General features: G+C 34.9%; 1 protein-coding gene across 1 annotated transcript in view; it reads right to left on the bottom strand.

The window, feature by feature from the left end:
• Nucleotides 1–25,821, bottom strand: part of RANBP9 (RAN binding protein 9) — a 110,312-nt gene that overhangs the window by 31,660 nt on the left and 52,831 nt on the right. The window contains exons 3-5 of the mRNA XM_017521570.2: nucleotides 8,772–8,824; nucleotides 7,127–7,294; nucleotides 2,686–2,708 (exon numbers count right to left, since the gene is read on the bottom strand). Coding sequence (XP_017377059.1) covers nucleotides 2,686–2,708; nucleotides 7,127–7,294; nucleotides 8,772–8,824 — 244 coding nt within the window. The remainder of the gene's footprint in view (nucleotides 1–2,685; nucleotides 2,709–7,126; nucleotides 7,295–8,771; nucleotides 8,825–25,821) is intronic.

The following is a 25,821-nucleotide window of genomic DNA, read 5'->3' on the forward strand; positions in this document are numbered from 1 at the left end:
TTTTTTTTTTTTTTTTGAGACCAAGTGTTACTCTTGTTGCCCAAGCTGGAGTGCAGTGGTGTGATCTCAGCTCACTGCAACTGCCACTTCCTGGGTTCAAGCGACTCTCCTGCCTCACCCCTCCTGAGTAGCTGGGACTACAGGTACACACCACCATGTCTGACTAATTTTTTGTATTTTTAGTAGAGATAGGGTTTCACTATGTTGGCCAGGCTGGTCTTGAACTCCTGACCTTGTGATCCGCCACCTCGGCCTCCCAACATGCTGGGATCACAGCCGTAAGCCACTGTACCCAGCCTACTCCATTTCTTTTCTCCTCATTGTGGCCAAAGTACTCCAGAGTTGTCCACTGTCTATAACTTACCTCATCCTAAAATCCATTCCAATCAGGATGTCTCTCTCCATCACACTGCTGAAATTTTCTTCTCCAGGTCACCAATGACCTCTACTCTGCTAAGTAGAACGGTCAATTCTCAGACCTCATGTAATTTTCAGATCCAATCCATCAGCCAATTCTCTTGGTTTTGAGTTGGATTTTTAAAGAGGTGAGATCTCATTATATTGCCCAAAGTGGTGTTGAACTCTTGGCCTCAAGCAATTCTCCCACCTCAGTTTCCCAGAGCCAAATAATGCTTCTTGGTGAGTACTTTTGATCAGTAGCGTTCAAATATTCCTTGTCTTAAAATTATTTTCTATTATAATTTTGGTTTCGTCTGGTTTTTTTCCTAGGATTTTCTTAAAAGACATAAATAATCTATAGATTTGGTACCTATTCACTGCCTCTGAATCTTCCATCATCTCTCTCAATGCATTTCTGAAAATTGGAATGCATTTTATAATTGATGACACCTTACTATGGTCAGGCAGCTGTCATGACACAGCTGTCACTGCCTGCACAGGTACAAATTTGTTAAAGAATGAGCTCACTGAAAAACTCTTGGGACTGAACTGCTTTTCCTGATGAAATTTTCATTTTCGTGATATCGATCACTATCATGAAAGTGACAGCATCAAATGTGCACGATGTAATCAGCAAACTGGAGGAAAATCCCACAGACATAACAGAGAAATCTTAAAAAATGTTCTTGATAGCAGAGAAGATAGTATCACATAGAATATCATGGGCATCAGCCTGGGCAACTTGGCAAAAACCTGTCTCTATCAAAAATACAAAAAATCAGTCGGGCATGCTGGTACGCGCCCGTGGTCCCAGTTACGTGGGAGGCTGAGGGGGGAGGATTCCGTGAGCCCAGGCAGCAAAGGCTGCAGTAAGCTAAGATCACACCACTGTACTCCAAACTGGGTGACAGAGCGAGACAAAAGGAAATCATAGCATAGACTCTAAAAGTAACTGATTTAAAAGGTCAGACTCTGAACGTGAAGGACCTTAATCAATTTATTTTTGCTTATCTCATCATTTTTAGGTGTGTAACATCTAAAAAGAGACACAGATTAAACATCTATGTTTAAATAACCCTAAGAGACCATTCCATGAGTATAAAATAAAAATACTAAGTGATAAGGGAGGCATTACATCATAGTTTGTTAGTTTTTCCCCCTTGGTGTCATAGATGATGCAGATTACAACTGACACTGCCTTGGGTTTGGTAAATAAGATACGTGGAATCAAACCTCTACTGAAGAAAGTTATTGTCATCCCTTGCTTGAATTTCTGCAATAGTCTCCTCACAGGTCTCCTTGCTTCTACCCTTAAATCCATATTGTCTATTTTTCAACTGAGCAATCACAGTGATCCTGTATAAAGTGAAGTCATATCATGACAAACAAAAGTCTGCAATGTCTTTGTATTTCACTCAGAGTGAATGTCCAAGCCCTCTCAATGGCTTGCCCAGGTCTAGATTATCTATTAATAGCTTACCCCGAGCCCCCATCATTATCTCTGATCATCTACTACTACATATGCTCTGCCCTCCTCACTCCTCTCTACCACACTTCATGCCATTCTTCAAACAAGCTAAGTGTGCTCCTGCCTGAGCACCTTTTCCCTAACTTCTCTCTGCCTGAAAAAGTCTTGCTCTACATACCCATTTGGCTGACTCCCTCACTCCTCCAAAAGCCTTGGCTCAAGTCTCACCTTGAGCAAAGGGGAGCAATTTGTACAACCTTGTGTCCTACTGTTGGTATTCCCATTCTCTTTTTTCCCTTTCTTTCCAAAGGATACTTAACACCCTTAAAATATGTTGTAATTTGCTTGTTTTTCATGTACTGCTTATGATCTAACTTTCACAGCTTGACTACTATAAAGTCCAAGAAGGCAGAGACCATTACTCTACCTGTTTTGTTGAATTACATACTCCAAGCACTTAACCTGCCACATGGTAGGCCTCTATATAGCTTAGATGAATAAATAAATTAGAAGTGCTATACAGCCCTCTGCTGAAGAGTCCAAGGAAATACATTTCAAATGAATGAATGGTGACATTTAAAATGATACTTGAATCAATTTTGATTTATTTTCCTTTACACAATGAATCCAGTGCAAGCTGGAACCTAATTTCTGAAGGTCTATATCCAAGGTGGTTAGAGAAAAGATTTCTTCTTTGCATACAAACATAATAAATATCAATAAGACTGTATTCTAAACTTCCTAAATATACCCAGTATCAGTTTCTTTGTACTTCCTTTAATTAAAAATAGAAAATTGCTTTTTAAAAAAAGTCTTACCGGTAGGTCAGTGAAAGCAATACCTAAAAAGAAAGAAAAAAAGTAGCATTAGAGCTGTTTTTCAAAGCAGACTATAGTGACAAGCTGAATTTCTAGCTAAAAAGGGCAAAACAAATGGCAAAAGAAAAAACATTAAAGCCTAAATACAAAATAACAGGAGTAATTTTTTATCAATAATACTAACATATATGTCTGAGTGAATGCTATCCCCCTTCAAGCTAATCAGCCTTGCTAGTCATACAGAAATTTTATTTCTGAGATGTTGCCGTTGTCTCAAGGATTTCTAAAATCGTTTTAGACATATCTTCAAAGCTACATTAGAAAACACATTAAGTTGTTTGCAAAATAGTTACTGTTTATTTTTTACCCCCAAGTTGCAATGTCTAGCCTCATCATTTAATAATCATCATCTAGATTTAGCTTGTAAATAATTTTAGGTGGAAGGAAAATAGTTTTTCTGTTATAAAAAGCGAGCAGGGGAAAATACAGCATATTTTTGCTTCTTTAAGAAATGTTTCTTATGAAAGTAAATCCTTTAACTTCTCATTTGCTCGTGGGGAAAAAACAATTCCTCCTTCAGAGGATAAAGGTTTATACACAGTTGAGAATTTTTCTTGAATACCCTTTGACAGTTATTTCTACACAGTCACATTCTAGATACAACGTGAACAATGGCAGTATCACTGGAATAAGTCTACTGTCAACCCAACATGACAATTTAACGACCTCCTTCCAAATATTCCAAATACACAGCTTAGCTGAAAATAAGATGAATTATTTCTGTAGGACCTCACAGATATATTTTTAAAGATCTAGCTCTAGAATAATGGGAGAGGAGCAGTACTGGTAAGTCAGTTGCTCTCAATTCTTCCAGTCTAAAACAAACCAAGCCAGCACCACTGCTTCTACAGTCTTGATTACTATCTTAAAACTGAGGGGATTTCCATTAAATTATTTTTAAGGTCTCTTCCGACTTGACATTTTATTCCTCTGTGACTGTGCTATACCAACAGAAAACATCTAACGCTGTTAATTAAGGTAATAAAGTTAAAAGACAACCTGAATATAAATTTTACACTTTTAAAATAATGTGTAAAAATAATGCTTTGTAGTTAATAAAGCCCTGTTTTTATGAGTTTTTAAAACGGATAAATTCATTGTGTCTTGTCAAAAGGAAAGCAAAATTAGGGTTCCTGTTTTCCCCATGTGTAACATTATCATTACATTTAAATTCATTAATAACACAGAAGGCAAGTGACTACTGTCAGCCCAAATAAAGTTTATTCCAAATTTTCACAAAAGTAAAAAGAATACAGAAAGCAAGAGAGAATTATTTTAATATACTATAACTACACATATTTCTAATATTTTTCATAAAATAAGCTAATCAATTATTTTTCTCAAAGATGTCTAGCTATAATGAAGACTGTATATTCTATTTTTAGTAAAAATCCTTTGTGTCTGTAATTACTGAAATTTTCATTTTACCAAAAACTCTAATGAAAAATTCAAAATTAATTCCAAAGGTTAACATTTTTTTAACACTGCCAAATACAGTTATCACAACATGTTTTTGCCCAATCAGACCATGAAAAGATGCCACTTTAACAAGATGGCATAACTATTTAAATTTTACATAGAAAGCAATTTTCTATATTCATGATTTCCTGGTTTGTCAGGCTTTTTGAAAAGAGATCTTCAATTGGTAAATGATATTTAATAAAACGACATTTTAAAAAACAAAGTCAAAAATTATCAAATTAAGTTAACCTATATATTGCAACATTTCTTATTAGCTCAAAACCTTTCCATTTCTCTTTATATACTAAGCAAATATATATTCTGAAAATCTTCCATGAGACAGAAACTAAAAATGTATTAGCTTTGGATACAAATTATCCATTTAGCAAGTACAAGAAAATAGTAACAGTATTTTATCTTCTAAGACTCCGGAATCTAGACCAGAGTTAGGCAAAGCTTTCCCATAAAGGACTAGTAATATGTTCTGCTTTCCAGGCCATACGGTCTTTATCACAAATACTCAACTCTGCCAATGTAACAGGAAAGCAACCATAGACAATATGTAAGTGGGTGTGGCTGGTTTCTAACCAAACTCTATTTTAAAATAAACAGGAGGCTAACTTAGCCATAGCTTGTAGACTCCTGTTCTAGAGAGGTAATTTCTGCTTACCTATGTTTTACCAGTGGATCCCAAGAACCTAGCCCAGGGTTTAATAATGATACTAAATAACATTTAATGATTATTCACTAGATGCCAGAACTGTGCACATACTATTTCAGTTAACTCTACCAACCCTAGTGAAATAGGTATTACAGTGATCCCACCTGACAAACTGAGAAAATGGAGGCACAGAAATGTTAACTAACTTACATATGGTTACATGGCATAAGCTAGGAGTCAAACTCAGCCAAGTCTGACTGAAGAAATCTTATTAACCACTGTTATACCACCTCTCTATGTGCTTAATATTTATTAACTTTAAGAATGAATAATGTCAAACATTTAGGTTTACTTAAAATTAAAATGTGGGCTGGGTACAGTGGCTCATGCCTGTAATACCAGCACTTCAGAAGGCTGAAGCAGGTGGATCACCTGAGGACAGAAGTTCAGACCAGCTGGACAACATGGTGAAACCCCATTTCTACTAAAAACACAAAATACAAAAATTAGCTGGGCAAGATGGCGCAAGCCTGTAATCCCAGCTATTCAGGAGGCTGAGAAAGGAGAATCGCTTGAAACTGGGAGGCAGAGGTTGCACGGGGCCACCATCGCATCACTGTACTCCAGTCTGGGTGACAGAAGACACCATCTCAAACAACAACAAAAAAATTAAAATGCAACTCCATTACTCTATCATTAGGTACACCTTTTTAAAGACACACCTTACATTTTATAAATAGCTTTTTTAGCCAAGAGAAAAATTTAATTTAAATATTTGTGAAAATAGGGAAAAAAGTAAAATCATATCACCTGGAATTGTCTTATATCCCAAAATGAAATTTCTTCTCTGGAAAGTTTAAAAAGTTTATGTTAAAGAGATTATGGTTTTTAAAAAATGTATTCTTTGGTTTTTGAGCCAAAGGTCATACCTAAAAGCAGATTTCTTCAAATTGAAGGCTTCAAACATCTTAAGCAGTCAAGCCAAGTAATATTATATGATTGGTCAGAAAAGCAACAACAAATACATTCAAGGGGCCTATACTGTTCTTGGAAACCAGGTAGACACAACAATCAAACTGCACACAAATATACATAATTTGCATGGGATCCTTAACATTATTGTACTAGTGAGAAAATCTCTTGTGGACTTGAGAAAAACTGTTAAGTCAGATAATACAGAAGGACTTCGGTTAAAATCAGTAATCAGAAATGTTAAGCTGAATATAATATTAAAACAACTTTATATAAGAAATATATTGAAACACTTTAAAAAGAGTATTGCCAATGCAGCCAGAATTCAGAATTTTCTATTATAAAAGAAAAAACAGCTTTTGTGTTTTATTAAAGAACATCTATTTCATGTCTAAGCAAACTACTTTAAGTCTAACTTCTAAATACTATTTATAAGTACTTTCTGCCTTCTAGAGGTTACTTAGTTTATGCTTCCTTTCATTTCACCTCATTAAAAATAATTTGCTTTCAAAGATTTTTCCAGCAGTAAAATGTGAAATCTTTCTTTTTAAACAAAAACCATCAGTGTTGTTACCATCCTTTATATTTTCTATCGTTTTAAAAAAAAATCTAAGAAAAGGGACTATAACAACCACATACAACTTTAAATTTGAAGTGCTATGAGTACATGAATATTCCACTGAAAACCTTAATTTACTATGTCTTACAATGTATGGCTTTCAGGTTTTTCATAACCGATTTATTTCTCATTAGCCACCTTTTATTTTCAGAAGTTCTGTCATTGTGTGCTTGTTTAATTTTGCTCCCTTCCATAGAACAAACTTGTAGTCACCAACTTTAGCCACTTTTGTTAGCAGATCTGACCTCTGAGCGTGCTGATGCCCTTCACATGCTTGTGGCATCAAACTTTCCCTCCCTTTGCTACTATTACCCACACTATCCTAACAACTGACTGCCCCTTTTTCTTAGCACCTGTTACGTAGAGAATTAGCTTACACTGTGTAACGTTTTATTTAAAGCAAAAAACTCTTGGCATTTCTATTTCTAGAATAAATATCTCAGTGTGGGAATTATTTCTACAGTAATTCCTATACATATATGTATCATACAGATGACCTTCACAGAATATATTCAGCATTTCCTCAACTTCTATCTGGGAAAAAGGAAGAACCATTTCCAGGGGCATCTATCTATAAAGAAGAATCACATAATAAATATGACTATCATCCTGGAAGTATAATAATCACAATATTTAGTTATTTAACATGCAATATATTATCTCAGTACCTAAACTATGTCCATTCTTGGTGTAAAAGCAGGTATTGTTGATAAGATTAACACAACAGCCAATGACATCACCAGTTGTGAAAGTTGGTCCATAAGGTTGTCCAGTTCCAGAAGAACAAAACGAATGTCCATCATCCCCATGGTAACCATATGAATGTTTATCCCAACCTAAGGAGAAAGTTCCAGCACATTTACAATGAAAAAGTAAGGTTCCTCTGTGCTAGATTTACTCACTAAGATTATGATAAATCAGAACAGTACAAGATAATATAAAGATGAAATTCCCAATGTATATTTAAATTCTCAACAATTACACTACATAATTTATTCTACATTAAAATACTGTTTACAAAATTAAGAGAAATAGCTATATAGAACACTAAAACGAAAATTAAACAAAGAGAACCCCTGCCAGAAAAAACAAACATAAATGCAACAACCACAGGAGGACACATTTTCTGTGCAAATTCCTTTTGCTAACATGACAAAATAATTTTGCTTTAAAGAACACATACACGTTTTATATAACACAAAAGATTACATCCTATTCAATCACTGCAAGTTTCTCAATGCCATAATCCAAATATAAAAGTCAAACAAGGTGTTATCTTACCAAACTACAGATACGTTTATATCATCGAGAGATTTTTGCCTTATCAGTTACTTTTACGAAAAGTTTTCAAATAATAAAAACCTCAAACTCTCTTTCAAGTATAATTTTAAGCAAAAGGGTACAAAGAAAAGTATGTCAAGGTAACACATCTGATTACAATTAGATGCAACTACATTGGCTTGGTTTGTTTCTTTAAGGCACTTCATGTAGTTTTACATTGACAGTTTTGCTTTGTACTTCAAAAAGTCTCCCCAAAATTAACTTTTAACATTAGCAGAGTATTAGAAGACGTAATCCAAGAATCAATTCCTTCTGATAAGTGGTACTGGGAAACAGGTCTGCCATCTCAATTATCTCTCCCTTAGTTGACTTTAAATATTAGTCAATATTCCTGGAACATTAAACAACTAAAGATGGGTTAAAAATAAAAAATGTGATGGGTAGCCAATATAAACAGCAACATTAAAATATTGAAAGTAACTGATATTACTATGTACTAAAACTTAAAAATATCAAAATACAAAAAAAAAATGACATATATACTATATGTTTTGCTAAATAGTGTGAAATCTAAATTTATTAAAAACCACTCAGCGGGCTGGGCAAGGTGGCTCACGCCTGTAGTCCTAGCACTTTGGGAGGCCCAGGCAGGTGGATCACCTGAGGTTAGGGGATCCAGACCAGTCTGGCCAACATGGTAAAACCCCATCTCTACCAAAAATACAAAAATTAGCCAGGCATGGTGGTGCATCCCTATAATCCCAGCTCCTTGGGAGGTTGAGGCAGGAAAATCGCTTGATCCAGGAGGCAGAGGTTGCAATGAGCTCAAACTGCACCACTGCACTCCAACCTGGGCGACAGGAAACTCTGCCTTAAAAACAACAACAAAACACTCAGCTTTCACTTAAAATTCATGATATTTATGATTAAAAACATAGAAAGTCAGTATCTTTATATAATTTCTTACTTGAAAATTTTAACAAGAAAGAGCTACTCATAAGACATAATACTGTAATTCAATTACAAGTGTACCTGGTAGTCTATTCATGTTCACACCTTGAGCAGAAAGACCAATTCCCATGTAACTGTTTGGGGGGGAGGGGGAGGAGAGAAGAAAATCACATTATTATAGTCATATACGTATAAGTTAGCAAACACTCTCAAACAATATCAGAATCATGCCTATGTTGGAATTCCTAAGGTAGCTACAAAAATTTTATTACAATTTATTAGGTAATAACAAAGGGCAATATTAAGCACCAATAATACTCAGATTTCACAGCAATCTCATACAGTAATCATTCATAAACACACACAAAGTATTAATATATAGCTATGCACTCTACTGACACCTATAAAAAAATATCTCCAACTTATTTACAGATAAATGTTTGGAATTAGGATTTCTCACAAAAAAAGCATAGAGGGAAGTGTGGAAGAAAAAAAAGTTAAATAAGGAAAGAAATGTGTTTCCTAAAGGGCACAGTAAAAATTTAGAGCACACACACACACACATGAAAAAAAAAAGGAAATATGGATTCACATTTGGGAACAATTTAAAACTCACATAAAAATATCTTAATAAAATTACCCCAAGGTATGTATTGCCTATACTGGCTTTCTAAAACTGAGCAAATTGACAAAATCTACCTAAACAGAGGGCTCTTTATCATCAATTTACAAAATTAGAACAAAATAATCTCCACGTAATACATAAGGAAAGATTAAGGTATCCAGTTATTTTTCAAATGCTTATAAAATATTAATAACAAAAACTGATAAAGACAATTCAAAGAAAGAAAACAAAGCAATACGCTTTTAAAAGTATGAACAAAAACAGAAAAACAAAATAAAAAAAACAGTTTAGTTTATTAAAAGGTTAATTGACCATTATTGTTACCAAGGTTTTAAATGGCACTTAATAAAATTCAGCCACCATTCCTAGTAACACCAATAAAATTAAAATAAAAATAAATTATTTAACTATGAAACTTTTCCCCCAAATAGAGCAAGGAAGATATTCAACAGCAAAACACACTGAAGCCATTTCCACTAAAATCAAGAACAAAGAGATGCCTATAATTGTTAAATATTGTTTTAGGGGCTTTAGAAAACTTAAAATAAGAAAGTTAAATGACTAGTATAAATGTTAAAAGAGATCAAAGTACCTTTATTTGTAGTTGGTATGACCATATACATAGAAAACCACAGAATCTGGCTAAACCTTTTAGAATAATTTAGGTATTCTGACAAAGTGACTAGATATAAGAACATTTTAATATTTCTTCTAGTATAGCCAGCTGGACAGTCACGGTAACTACAGAAAAAACAGGAATAAAGTTCTCATGTAAAGCTCAAAATTACATGTTAAAAGCTGCATATAAATGGATTTAGTAAACACCCAGATAACTTGAGAGCATAGAAATGGCCATCTTTCAAATAGGCACAGAGGCTCATAGTCATACCTAGAATCCCAGCACTTTAGGAGACTGAAGCAGGAGGATCTTTTGAGCCCAGGAATTCAAGACCAGCCTGGACAACATTGGGAGACCTCATCTCAAAACAACAACAACAACAAAACTATCACCTGTGTGAGGTGGTGCACACCTGTGGTCCTAGCTATGTCGAAGGCTGAGGCAGGAGGACTGCTTGACCCCAGGAGTTTGAGGCTACAGTGAGCCATACATGATCACACCACTGTACTCCAGGCTGAGTCACAGACCAGGAGTGGGAAAAAAAAAAGAGGACAACCTTTCTAAAATGATGTATACATACATTTACACATTTCAAGACATATTCCAACACAAGTTTTAAAACTTGACAAAATTATTTCAAAGTTCATGTGTAAAAATATATAATTTTCATCATGAAAAGACAAAATTTTTAAAAAGAAAACTCAGGGTTTTCCCTACTAGAAATTAAAACATAATTTTAGATTCACAAGAGCAATATTACTACTATGAGCATACGCCGAATGAGACAAAAGTGACAAAACATTAAGAAACGTCTAGATGTCTAGTCAAGAAGGCTCATTAAGTTTGTATTTTGATTCAGCCCCTTTGCTCCAAGTACAATATAAAATGCATTACATTTTATTCAAAAAGGCTCGGTAAGTCACAAGAAGACAAGATGAGAAGAAACACAAAGCTGTGAATGGGGATATAAGCTATGGACCTGCAAAGCTCTGAGTCTGTAAGCACTCAATGATGGCTCAAAGTTACACCTCCTCAGGGTAAACAAGGACTAAAAATGTTCCACAAGAGGAGTATTAGCTATGCTTACTGCTTAACGCCAAAGGCTGGAATAGGCATCTCCTCTTGAAAGGAGGCTAAGAATATACTGATGTCACCTGTTGCCTAAGCTAGAGCTTATTTGACACTGTGGCCTACTTAAGGGGGGAAAAAGAATAGAAACCTCTTGACCAGGATCTAAGCCAGTTAGTTATTGAATGGATCCATGACAGAATCTGCAGTGCTTTCAATATCATGCTGAAGCAAGAACCTCGAAACTCTAACACAAACCTGCTTTTGAATTAGGGGCTAACAAATTGAAAAGCAAGTAAAACTATAAGAAAGAAAATAAGCACAGAAAAAGACAGATGAGCAAAATAAGAACAACGTTAAACTTGCCAATCAAAATAAGGCTGCAAGGACAAAATTCTCAAACATAAGACCAACAAATCTGACACAACAGGCATGTGGGGGAAAAAAAATGAGAAAAAAAAAAAAAGACCAATAAAATAAACGACTGGAACGTGAATTCATTCTAGATGATATCACTCAATGGATAGTATAATTAGCATGATTTTTAAAAAACATAAGTATATTTAGGAACATACTAAAAGAAAAAAAGAGTCATTAAAATATAAGGACAGCGGTATGCCAATATTTGCTGAGATAATTAATAATTTTCCAGAATTGAAAAACATGTTGTTGAATTGAAAATACACATCACATATTAAGGAAGATAAAAATTAAGTCATATATAAGAAATGCTGTAGAGTTATCAATCATAGGCATAATCTTAAAAGCTACCAGAAAGAAAAGCAGATTACCTAGCTAGGAATGACAATTAGACTGACTGCAGACTTCTCCCCAGCAACAACTGATGATGAAAAACAATGACACAATACATTCAAAGTATTGAAAGTAAAGAAACTGTCTACCTAGAACTTAGTTCCCAGGTAAAGCAGCAAGAATGATGGAAAAATAAGATATTGCCAGACACATAAAAGCTATGGTTTACTATCCACAGACTGTCACGAAAGAACTATCTGAGAACACACTTTAGCAGCAGGGAGACAAGTGAAAATAGAAGACCCATATGGACAAGAAAACAATCAGCACAGAATATGACCAAATACATCACTAAAATTCATTACTGATTCAAAAATGCTATTCAGAGTTTTAAAATCTATCATCCATACATAAGGTGCTAGGACACAATTACCTGGCATAAAAAAGGAACAAAAAATGTCCATGTTCAAGAGAAAGGACAAACCGGGAATGACCCTGAGACAATCCAGATCTGAGAATTAGCAGACAAAAATTTTTAAAAAGCTACTGTTACAATGCATAATATGTAGGGAGAAATACGCTTGCTTTCAATGAAAAGAAATTCCAGAAAAGAAAAAGAGTCAATAAAAAGGAACTACTATGGCCTGAAGGTATGTGTCCCCCAAAATTCTTACATTGAAACCCAGTCCCTAATGTGGTGACATTATGAGGTGGGGCCTCTGGGAGGTCATGAGGGCTCCACCCTCAGGAATGGGATTTTTGCCCTTATAAAAGAGGCCTGAGAATGGTTGTTTGCCCCTTTTGTCATTAAGAACACATAAGTCTTTTCTATGAAGCAGAGAGTTCTCAGCAGAAACTGAATCTGCTGGAGCCTTTTAATCTTGGGCTTTCCAGCCTCCAGAACTGTGAACAATAAATGTATGCTGTATCCCGCCTAAGGTGTTTACAGCAGCCCAAACAAAGACAAGAACCAAACAGAAATTTTGGAGCTGAAAATTGTATGAAATAAGTATTTACTGATGTACTTACTGGTGGACTGAAGATGGCAAAATGAATAGTAACATGAAAACAGAGCTTATCTGAAGGACAGAGAAAAAAAGAAAGGGGTGCGAGGGGAAGAGTCCCTGGAACAATATCAAAATACATGTAACCAATCCTAAGGAGAAAGAATAGGACAGAAAAAAATAATTGAAAATAATTTTCCAAATTTGATAAAAGACAAAACGTATAGATTCAAGAAGCTCAACAAACATTAAATAAAATCACACCTAGGCACAAATCATAGCTGAATTGCTGAAAACTGATAAAAAAGAAAAAAATGCAGAAAACAGCTAGAGAAAAATGACATATTGCTTTTATAGGAACACTGAGCTGAATTTCCCCTGACTTATTAGAAAATATGAAGGCCAGAAGAGAGTGAAATGAAATCTTTGAAAGTGCTAAAAAGAAAAAACAAAAGCTTGCCAACACAAAATGTTATTTTCAAGAGAAATATTCTTAAGAATATAAGTGAAACAAAACCATTTTCAGATAAAAGAAAAATAATATAATGTGTTGCCAGCAAACATACACTAAAAAAAAAATGCTCTTAATTTTCTTAAAACATGACTCTTTAAAACATGGTAACATGTATTATGTAGTTTATAGCATATGTAGATTTAATATATGACAATCACAGCAAAAAACAAGAGGAAGTGACAAATGTAGAAATGCAAGTTTCTATATTTTACATAAAATGGTTCAATATTAATTCTCAACGGATTATGAAAAAAGAGATATATATTAAAATCTCTAGAATAATCACTAAAAATGGCAAGACATAAAGGTCAATAAATACATCAAAAAGAAATTCTAGGCCGAGTGCAGTGGCTCATGCCTGTAATCCCAGTACTTTGGGGAGGCCAAGGCTGGCGAATCACAGATGGGGTCAAGAGATCAAGGCCATCCTGGCCAACATGGTGAAACCCTGTTTCTATTTAAAAGAAAATAAATAAATTCTAATAATGTATCAAAATGATAATATACAATTACTAGACAATGTTTAGCCCAAGAACACAAGATTGGTTAAACATTCAAAACCAATCAATGTATTTTACGGTATTAGGGGAAAACTCCTATCATGAAATAGCCACAGTAAAAACACATGGTACCATTTAACACCATTAAAAATAAATATTCTCAGCAAACTAATAAGGAAACTTCTTGAACCTGTATCTATAAAAACCCTGCAGTTAACATGCTTAATAGTGAAATACTGAACACTATTCTCCAAAGACCAACAAAAAGGCAAGAATGCCAGTGTTCATCACTCCTATCCAACACTACTACAAATCCTAGCCATTTCAACAAGGAAGAAAAGAGAAATGAAATGCATAAAAATTAAAAAGAAATAAAAGCTGGCTCTATGTACAGAAGATAGGACTGTTTTATAAAGAAAATCCTAAGGAATCTAAATTGGAATAAGTGAATTTAAGAAGGTTGCAGGATACAAAGTTAACATACAAAAGTCCACTGTATTTGTATATACTGGCAGCAAATACTAGAAAAACAAAATTTTAAAAACCAATTCTATCTACAATAGCATCAGAAAACATAAAACACTGAACAAAAGACATGCAGACCTCTCTACTTAAAATTACCAAACATCACTGTTGAAATTTTTTTTTTTTTTTTNTTTTGTATTTTTAGTAGAGATAGGGTTTCTCCATGTTGGTCAGGTTGGTCTCCAATTCCCAACCTCAGGTGATCCGCCCACCTCGGCCTCCCAAAGTACTGGGATTACAAGTGTGAGCCACTGCACCTGGCCGGGAAATTTTAAAAGACGTAAATAAATGGCAAGACATATCATGTCTGCGGATTGGACACCTCATTTTAAGGCTGCAGTTCTCTTCAAACTGATCACAGAGTCAACGCAATCCAAAGCATAACTACACTAAGCTCTTCTTTTTGTTTTTTAATCTGAAAAGCTGATTTTAAAGTGTATATAGAAGCTGATTAATGAATGTAAATATACAGCTTAATAGAAGAAATAAGACCTAGTGTTAGATCAGTAAGAAGAGTATAGCTGACAATATTCCATTGCACATTTCAAAATAGCTAGAAGACAGTAATTCAAATATTTCCAGCATAAAGAAAAGCAAATATTTAAGACAACAGATACCCCAATACACTGATTTGATCTTCACAATTATATGACTGTATTATCACTGTACCCCCAAAACATGCACACCTATTATGCAGCTATAAAAAATTAAAATTAAACAAAGTATAAAATTTATATGACAATGTGAAGGATCTAAAACATCCCCAAAAAGCCTCAAGTTCTAGAATTTACACAATCTGACTTCAAAACATAGAATGGGCTGAGTAATCTAAACAGTATGGTACTGGCTTAAGGATCAACAAATAGATCAATGCAACAGATTAAGGAGTCCAGGAAGAGACCCACATTTATAGATAGTCATTTAATATTTTACAAAAGTGCCAACACAGTCCAAAAGAGGAAGTAAAGTCTTTTTGAACTATTTATAAGATAACTGGCATCCATCTGGGAAAAAGTGAGCCTTACTCTCTATCTCACACAATACACAAAAATCAAATGAAGATGAATCATAGTCTTAAATATAAACATTAAAAACTATAAGGCTTCTACAAGAAAACATTTAAAACTACCTTAATGACTTGAGGATAAAGCAAAGATTTACTAGGACACAAAAAGGAAGACCCATAAAAGAGCAAACTCATAAATAAAACTTTATCAAAATTTAAAACGTCTCAATGAAAGACACAGATAATCCAATTTTCAAAAATGAACAAAAGATCTGAATAGATATTTCACAAAATAAGATACTGCAAATAGCCAGGGTGCACATGAAAAGGTGCTCCAAACTGTCATTAGGAAAATGCAAATTAAAAGCACACTGAGATTCAACCCCACACCTGCCAGAATGGCTACAATAGGGACTTTCATATATTTTTGGTGGGAATTTAAAACAATACAACCTCTTTGAAAAGGCTGGCAGTTACTCACAGGACTGAACACCTGCCTATCCTATGACCCAGCAATACCACTCATAGAGAAATAAAAATTTGTCTACCAAAGTATTTGTACAAATATGTTCATAGCAGATGTCTTCACAATAGTGAAAAACTTGAAACAGCCTGGGTATCCAACAAGTGACTAGATATACAAACTGGTATATTCTACTTAGCAACAAAAACACAAATGGAATTATTGATAAACACAAATCAATCTAAGAAATGTCATGCTGACTCAAGGAAGCTTTACATGCAAGAAGAGTATACACCATATTAATTTTTTTATATGAAGTTTTGCAACAGGAAAAACCAATCTATCTTAGTAACACGTTAAAACACTAGCTGCCACTAAAAGGGTAGGTCAAGGGCCTAACTAGGAAGGAGCATGAGAGAACATTTCTTAGAATGATGATGGTCTATACTTTGACAGAAGTTTGCATTTCATGGGCATGTTTATCTGTAAAACTTATCAAAGAGTACACTTAAGATGTGTGCATTTCACCGAATGTAAATTGCACCACGCACAGAAAAAAAAGAGCAGTAAGCTGACATCAAACTCTAATGATATACATGCGGTAGTTACTGGGTGGAAGTATACCTGCATTGAAATGCATAAAAGATTAAGATGAATCAACCGTATAAAACAATTATAGTCAGTTCTGCTATATCATGACATATGAGTTTCAAAAAACCACCACATTATACAAAATCATGCAATAAAAGCTACAAGGTTTACAAAGGAAATGGGGTTGGGGGCACAGCATGCAAAAATGTTGTAACACATTTACAGAGAGATAAGAACCCAATAAAAACAATCATATACCTGTTAAGTTATTAAGGAATAGACCAGGCACAGTGACTCATGCCTGTAATCCCAGCACTTTGGGAGGCCATAGTGAGAGGAGTGCTTGAGCACAGGAGTTCAAGACGAGCCTGGGCAACACAGCAGGACCCCATCTCTACAAAATAGATGGGCAGAGTGGTGCACTGCCTGTAGCCCCAGCTACTCAGGGGGATCACTTGAGCCTAAGAGGTCAAGGCTGCAGTAAGCCATAATAATGGCTCTACTGCACTCCAGCCTGAGTGACAGAGACCTTGTCTCAAAAAAAGCAAATAAAAATTGTTACGGAATAAATACTACAAGGAAGTATTTTACCTTGAAAAAAACACCTAAGTTTATACTTGGGAAATGGGTGTCATAATAGTTACTACTTGTGAGCTACTGTGACGTGATGAAAGGAAGGGTTATCTGACAGAGGGAAATTTGTAACACCAGTTGTGGCTGGGTGTGGCTCATAACTCACAGCAAACTGAATAACTGGTAGTTTTCAGTTAACTGAAGGAAGGCTGTCTGATATATAAAAACAAACTCAATGCCGGGCGCGGTGGCTCAAGCCTGTAATCCCAGCACTTTGGGAGGCCGAGGCGGGTGGATCACAAGGTCAAGAGATCGAGACCATCCTGGTCAACATGGTGAAACCTTGACTCTACTAAAAATACAAAAACATTAGCTGGGCATGGTGGCGCGTGCCTGTAATCCCAGCTACTCAGGAGGCTGAGGCAGGAGAATTGCCTGAACCCAGGAGGCGGAGGTTGCGGTGAGCCGAGATCACGCCATTGCACTCCAGCCTGGGTAACAAGAGCGAAACTCCGTCTGGGGGGGGGGGGACTCAACCATGAGGGACAGGCAAAATTTATATGGACTAGAAATTTATTATTGTAGTTCTATGTGTTTACAAAGAGCAATGAACATGAAGATTTTTCAGATCAATATGTCAACACAGATCATCAGAAATTATATATTAACACTGGTATGTAAATAATATTCGTGCTTAACATAAAATGGAGACTAACATTATAGTTTAATTCCTGTTATTGATAGGTTTAAGCCTACTATCATGCTATTTGTTCCATCTCTATCTGTGCTCTTTTTAATTCTTATTTTTGTTTTTTAGCCATTAATAGTTTTCTACTATCCTTTTTGGCAGTATATTAATGACTACCTTATAAGTGTTTTGTTTTTTATTTTTATATTTATTGATGAAATATCCAAATTATATATCCTTTGAATAGAATTCATTTTATTTCTAATCCTTTAAAATAAATCGACAATGAGCATAAATTGAGATCATGATAGAAATAGAAAATATAAAGAGAAATATAAAGAAAAGAAAAAAGACTAAAAGGAATAATGAAATAGAAACTGTAAAAGACGTAGTCTTCCAAAATAAAAATAAATGTATTGGAAACTGAAAGTAGGCAAACTTTACTTGCATGCAATACAAAAAGAAACAAAAAAAGGGTGGGGGGGAGAGAGAAATTCTTTCAATTCCTATAACTAAAATTAAGGTTAAAAGGCTGGGCACAGTGGCTCACATCTGTAACCTCAACACTTTGGGAAGCTGAGACAGGAGGATCTCTTCAGCTTACGATTTCAAAAACAGCCTGGGCATTTCTGTCTCTACGAAAAAATAAAACACAATAAAAATAAAATTAAATTAAGACTTAAAAAATAGCAAAGCTTCGTACAGTATCCAAAAACACAAGTGATACTGGGTATTGCCATGGGGCTTTAAAGACACTGTTATGTGTCCAATACTTAGCCAAGCATAATTAATGATATTTTACATGGTACTAAAAGCATAATATTTATAGAACACAATGGAAAATGTTTAGGTTACTTAAAATGATTTTGAGATGTGATACAATAGCAGAATTTGCAAATCTGACTTTTAAAGTTATAAGACAATTATTCTCTAGGATGAAGATTTCAAAATGAGAGTTTTAATTTAGTTGTGAATAAAGAGAGAAAAAACTAAATTTTTAAAAACAGTAAGTTTTTTTTAATGCATCTTTGATCTATTATATTCTTGATTTAGTATATGTATCACATGCTGGCAATGCAGGAAACACTTTTAAAAACCTATTTACAGTCATGTTCCACATAAAATGTTTTGTTCAGCAACGGACTGCATATAAAACAATGGTCCTATAAGATTATAATGGAGCTGTTCTATACAAGTGTACCATTCTAAATCTTTTATACCACACATTTTTACTGTATCTTTTCCACATGATGTATTTAGATACACAAAAACCATTGTGCTACAGTTCAGTATAGCAACAAGCTATTCAGTTTTATACTCGAGGAGCAACACACCACACCACATTGCCTAGGTGTATAAAAGGCCATATGGTATGGTCTATACCATTTGGGTTTGTGTAAATACATTCTATGATGTTCCTATAATGATGAAACCACCTAACAACACATTTTTCAGAATATATCCCCATTCTTATGAAACACATTTTTTGTTGCTGTTATCATGTCTCACTTCATGTCACAAATGCCTCAAAAAATGATTACTATTGTTTTAGTAGTACCATTTTAACCCAGTAGGACTAACAAAATTCTCATCAGAAACCATGGAAGCCAGGCAGCAGTTGGATTACATATTTGAGTGCTGGAAGAAAAAAAACTAATCCAAGAATTCTATAACCAGCAAAACTACACTTCAAAAAGGGAAAATTAAGACATTTCCATATAAACAAAAACAGAGGACTTGTCATTAGCAGACCTGCAGCACAAGGTAAAGGGAAACCTTTCAGGTTGAAAACAAAGGACACAGTAATTCAAATCCATCCAAAGAAATAAAGAACTCAGTAAAGATAACTACCCTGGGTAAACATAAAAGGCAGCTTTGGTGTGTTATGTTTTCATTGTCATTCATTTCTAAGTATTTCCTAATTTCCTGTGCTTTCCTCTTTGTGTGAGCTTTTAGTAGCATACTGTTAAGGTTCCACATATTTGTATACTTTCCAGATTTCCTGATTAGTGATTTCTAATTTTTTTGTGGTTAGAGACTATGCCTTGCATTATTTCAGTCTTTTTAATTTATTAAGGTTTGTTTTATGGCCTAATTTATCCTGGAGAATCTTCCACGTGTACTTGATAAGCTTGTTTATTTCACTATGGGTTGTTTGAAAATTCTATAGATGTCTGTTAATTCAAATTGATTTAGAGTTTAGTTTGTTTTGTATTTCTTTTCCTGTCTAGTTTTCTATTCATTATTTAAAGTGTTGCATTGAAGTCACCAACTAGTACCATAAATTGTTTACTTCTCTCTGCAATTCTGTCAGTTTCACGTCACATATTTTGGGGCTGTATTGTTAGGTGCATATTTATTTATAATTTTAATGTCCTTATGATAAATTGACCCTTTATTGGGATAAAATACACTGCTTCGTATCTAGGAACAATTTTTATATTAAAGTCTGTTTTGTCTGATATTAGTATAGCTAGTTTGGCTCTCATGTGGTTACTGTTTGCATAATATTTCTTCTTTTTATTTTCAAGCTGGTGTGTGTCTGAATCTAAAACTGACTCTTGTGGACAATATAACACTGTTTTTTTGGTTTTTTGTTTTGTTTTGTTTTGTTTCATGTATTCTGTGAACCACTGCCTCTTGATAATTTATTTGCTTTTACTGAAATTATTAATAGGTAGATTTAAGAGGTGGTAGGACTGAAATTACCAGTAGGTAGGTACTGATAGGTAGGATTTATGTCTGTTACTTTGACATTGTTTATTGTTGATATGTCTTGGCCTTTTTCTGCTATTTTTGCTCTTGTGTTTCATTGTGGTTTCTTCACCACAGTTTTGAGTTATTTTTGTAGTGTTTTCTCTCGGGATTTCTTAGATAATAACTTAAAACAAAGTAATCTGAATGTGTACCAATATAATTACAATCATGTATTAAATTTCATTCCAAAATACCTCATTTCTTTCCTTCTTCTCCTTTGTGCTACTATTGTTACGCAAATTAAAATTTTAAATGCATTTTAAACCCATGTAGTTTTAGAATTATCACTGTGTGTGTGTGAGCACGCGCACACGCGCGTGTGCACGTGCATGTTTTTGAGACCTAGTCTTGCTCTGTCGCCCAGGCTGGAGTGCAGTGGTGCCATCTCAGCTCACTGCAATCTCCGCCTCCCAGGTTCAAGCAATTCTCCTGCCTCAGCCTCCTGAGTAGCTGGGATTCTGTTTTAAATCAAATATAAGAAAAGAGTTCACCATTTCTACTAAAAACACAAAAATTAGCTGGGCATGGTGATAGGTGCCACTAGCGAGGCTGAGGCAGGAGAAATGCTTGAATCCGGGAGGCAAAGATTGCTTTGAGCTGAGATTGCACCACTGTATTCCAGCCTGGACAACACAGCAAGACTCCGTTCCCAGCCCTCCCCCCCAAAAAAGAAAAGATTTATGAACAAAAATACATGTATATGAACAGGATGCAGCTAAAGTAGTACTGAGAGGGAAATTTACAGCTGTAAAATGCCTATATTAAAGAAAGAAGATTTGCCAGGCATGGTAATGTGCACCTGTAAGTCCCAGCTACTAGGGAGGCTGAGGCAGGTGGATCACTTGAGCCCACGAGTTCAAAGGTGCAGTGAGCCATGATTGCACTACTGAACCCGGCCTGGGAAACAGAGTGAGACCCTGTCTCAAAAATTAAAATTAAATAAAAAAGAAAGATCTTTAATTACTAATCCAATTTGTTCTTCAAGAACTAACTAAACCCAGGCGGGGCATGGTGGCTCACAACTGTAATCCCAATACTTTGGAAGGGTGAGGCAGGCAGATCACCTGAGGTCAGGAGTTCGAGACCAGCCTGGCTAACATGGTGAAACATCACTTCTAATAAAAAACCAAAAAATAAGTTGAGCAAGGTGGTGCGCACCCATAATCCCAGCTACTCGGAGGCTGAGGCAGAAGTATCCCTTGAATCCAGGAGGCGGAGGTCGCAGTCAGCAAGATTGCCCCACTGTACTCCAGCTTAAGCAAAAAAAGCAAAACTCCGTCTCAAAAAAAATTAAAATTAAAAGAAAAAAGAATGACCTAGACCCAAAGCAGGTATCAGAAAAGGAATTATAAAGATTAGAGCAGAAATAAGTGACATAGAGACTAGGAAAATAATAGAATCAACAAATTCAAAAGTAGGTTCTACTAAGAAAAAAAAAGACTCAAATTACTAAAAATCAGGAATTAAAGAAGAAATATTAGTACTAAACTAACAAGGATCATAAGAAAACAATTATTAAATACTATGAACAATGAATTACATAACCTCCTTTAAACTGACAAATTCCTAGAAAGACACAAACTATTGAAACTGCATAGTAATTTTAAAACACAAAGACAAGCCTGTGCTCAGAATGGCTTCACTGGGGAAATCTACCAAACATAAAAATTAACATTAGTCCTTTTCAGACTCTTCCAAAAAAAGCTAGAAATACTTCCTAACTCATTCTACAAAGCCAGTATTACCCCGTTAACAAAACTAGATAAAGGCATCACAAGAAAACTATAGAAAAAACCTTCATTAATACAGATGCAAAAATCCTCAACAAATTACTAGCAAATCAAATCCAGCAACGCGTAAAAAAGATTATAAATCATGACCAAATAGGATTTATCCCAAAAACATGAAGTTTGTTTAACAAAAAAATCAATCAATATATTAAGAAAATAAATATAATTATAATCATATATATAATAATCTCAACAGGCACAGAAAAAGAATTTCACAAAACCCATCACCCTTTCATGATTTAAAAATCATGAAAAATCATGACTTAGCAAACCAGAAATAGAAGGGAACTTCCTCACAGAAAAAGAACATCTATGAAAAATCCCCAGTTAATATCATACTTAGTGGCAGAAGACTGAATATTTTGTCCTTAAGATTAGGAACCAAACAAAAGGATGTCTTCTCCCAACACTTCTATTCAATAGTACTGAAGTTTCTACCCTGGGCAAGAAGGCAAGAATAAGATATAAAAGCCATTAGATCAGAAAGCAAGAAATAAACATCCTCTATTCACAAATGGCACAACCGTTTACATAGAAAATCCTTAAGAATCTCCTCCCCCAAAATTATTAAAAGTAATCAAGTTCAAGAAGACTACAAGAAACAAGATTAATAAGCAAAAATCAGTTGTATCTCTATACAACAGTAATAATTTGGAAATGAATTTAAGAAAACAATTTCATTTGGGACAGAATTTTCTTTTAAAAAAGAATACTTAAGAAGTGCAAAACCTGAAAACTAAAAACTACAAAACACTGTTGAAAAAAACCAAAGAACTCCTAAATAAATGAAAAGACTTGCCATGCCATATTCATGAATTTGAGGACTAAATATTATTAAAATAGCAATATTCCCCAAATTAATCTAGAGATTTAACCAAACCCATCAAAATCCTAACTTGCTTGCTGCAGAGATTGACAAACTGATCCCGAAATAATACGCAAATGCAAGGGCCCAGTAGAGCCAAAATAATCTTGAAAAAGAAGAACAAAGTTGGAAGACTCACACATCCCAATTTTAAAACTCAATAAAAAGCGACAGTAACCAAGAGAGTGTGTTCCTGGCTTAAAAACAGACACAGAAATCAATGCCATATAATTCAGTCCAGACACTAACTCATATTTATGATCAATTAACTGCTGCTGTTTTGAGATAGGGTCTCATTCTGTTACCCAGGTTGGAGTGCAGTGGCATGATCACAGCTCACTGCAGCCTCTAACTCCCCTGATTAGGTGATCCTCACACCTCACCCTCCAAGTAGCTAGGACTACAGGTGCATGCCACTATGCCTGGCTAACTTTTTATTGGCATTTTTTGTAGAGAGAGGCTTTCTCCATGTTGACCAGGCTAGTCTCAAACTCCTCGGCTCAAGCAATACTGCCCAACTCAGCCTCCCAAAGTATTGGGATTATAGGCGCATACCACAGCATCTGGCAGATCAACTGATTTTTGACAAGGGGGAAAAATCCAGTGAGGAAATAATTCTTTTTTTTTTTTTTTCTTTTTTCAACAAACGGTACTGGGAAAACATACACATCCAAATGAATGCAACTGAGGATGGACATGGCGGCTCAGGGAGTCCAAAGTGGCGCATAGATCACTTGAGGTCAAGAATTCAAGACCAGCCTAGCCAACATAGCAAAATCCCATCTCTACTAAAAATGAAAAAGTTAGCCAGGTGCAATGGCACATGCCTGTAGTTCCAGCTTCCCTGGAGGCTGAGGCTTTAGAATTGCTTGAGGCTGGGAGGCAAAGGTTGCAGTGAACCAAGATTGTGTCACCACACTCCGGTCTAGGTGACAGAGCAAGATTCTGTCTCCAAAAAAAAAAAAAAAAAATTTCATAAAGAATGCAGTTGGATCCCTATCTCACACCATATATAAAAAATAACACAATGGATTTGAGACCTAACTGAAGAGCAAAACTATAAAACTGTTAGATAAAAACACTGATGTATGTCTGGTCTCTTAGATATAACATCAGAAGCAAAAGAAACATAAAAAAAGACAAACTAGGCTTCATAAAATTTAAAATTTTTGTGTTTTAAAAGATACTGTCAAGTAAACTAAAAGACAATCTAGAGTGTCAGAAAATATATGCAAATCATATCTGATATGGGACCTTTTTCCAGCACATATAAAGAACTCCTACAACTCAACAATAAAAGGAAAACCCTACTAAAACAATGGACAAAGGATCTGAATAGACGTTTCTTCAAAGATGTGTAAATGTCCAATAACCAAGTAAAAATATGCTAATCATTAGCAATTAGCATTAGCAATTGTGTCAAAAACACAATGAGCACTCATTTTACATATACTACAATGGCTAGAATCAAGAACATAAGTGTTGACAAGAATGTGGAGAAACTGCAACTATCATAGCTGGTAGTAAGTAAAATGGTATAGTCACTTTGGAAAACAATCTGGCAGCTCCTCAAAAAGTTAATCATAGATATTTATGAGGCAGAAATTATACTCCAATTTTCTGCAATAAAAACCAAAACATATATCCATACTAAAATGTTACACAACTGTTCATAACAGCAATATTCATAACATCAAAAAGTGTTTCCACCAACTGATAAAATGTGATATAGCCACACAATGGAATATTATTTGGCAACGAAGAGGAATGGAGGGCTGATGTATGATACAGCAAAAATCAACCTTTAAAATATTATGTTAAGATAAGAGAGTAAAAAACGAAAGGTCACATTTTGTATAATTCCATTTATATGAAATGTCCTGAATAAGTAAATCCATAAAAACAAAATAGTTGCTGCCTTGAACTGGGAGGAGTGAGTGTTTTGGGGTTCCTTTTCAGGTGACAAAAATGTTTTAAAATGAAATAGTAGTAAAGGTTGTATAACTCTGTGAATATAGTAAAAATTACCAAACTGTGCATTTGTAAAGGGTGAATATGTATTTGAATTATACATCTCAATAAAACTCTCATTAAAAAAATTAAGAAGACATCTAGGTTCAGATCTGTTATGTAAACAGCTTGGAAATCATCACTCTCATCCTCACAAGAAAAAGGCGGGACAACTGAAAAATCAACTACTCCTAAACGCATTGGAAAATTGAGTTCACAGGTTACAACACCTCCAGAAAAACTGAAGAAACATGTGAATATAGACATATGGAGCTATATTTAATCTGTAGCCAATAACTGGAACGAACACTTTAAAGGTAATTAGCAAGCTACTAGAGACTGAGAGTGAACTAACCTCAGCTTTAACTCATGAGGGCTCAGTCTTAAGGAAGAATATAGGTGACATAAGGAGCTCCACCAAAGAAGTAAAATTTTAAAATAAGCAACAATTAACAAGTATAATGAGTAAGAAGCAAATATAGGGCCAGGTGCAGTGGCTCAACACCTGTAATCCCAGCATTCTGGGAGGCTGAGGTAGGTAGATAATTTGAGGTCAGGAGTTTGAGACCAACCTGACCAACATAGTAAAACCCCATCTCTAATAAAAATATAAAATTAGCCAGGCATAGTGGTGCACACACCTGTAATCCCAACTACTCAGGAGGCTGAGGCAGGAGAATCTCATGAACCCAGAAGGCAGACGTTACACTAAGGTGAGATCGCACCACTGCACTCCAGCCTGGGTGACAGAGCAAGACTCTGTCTCAAAAAAAAAGAAAA

The sequence above is a fragment of the Cebus imitator genome, unplaced genomic scaffold (genome assembly GCF_001604975.1).
Source record: "Cebus imitator isolate Cc_AM_T3 unplaced genomic scaffold, Cebus_imitator-1.0 Scaffold21, whole genome shotgun sequence".
Classification (NCBI taxonomy): domain Eukaryota; kingdom Metazoa; phylum Chordata; class Mammalia; order Primates; family Cebidae; genus Cebus; species Cebus imitator.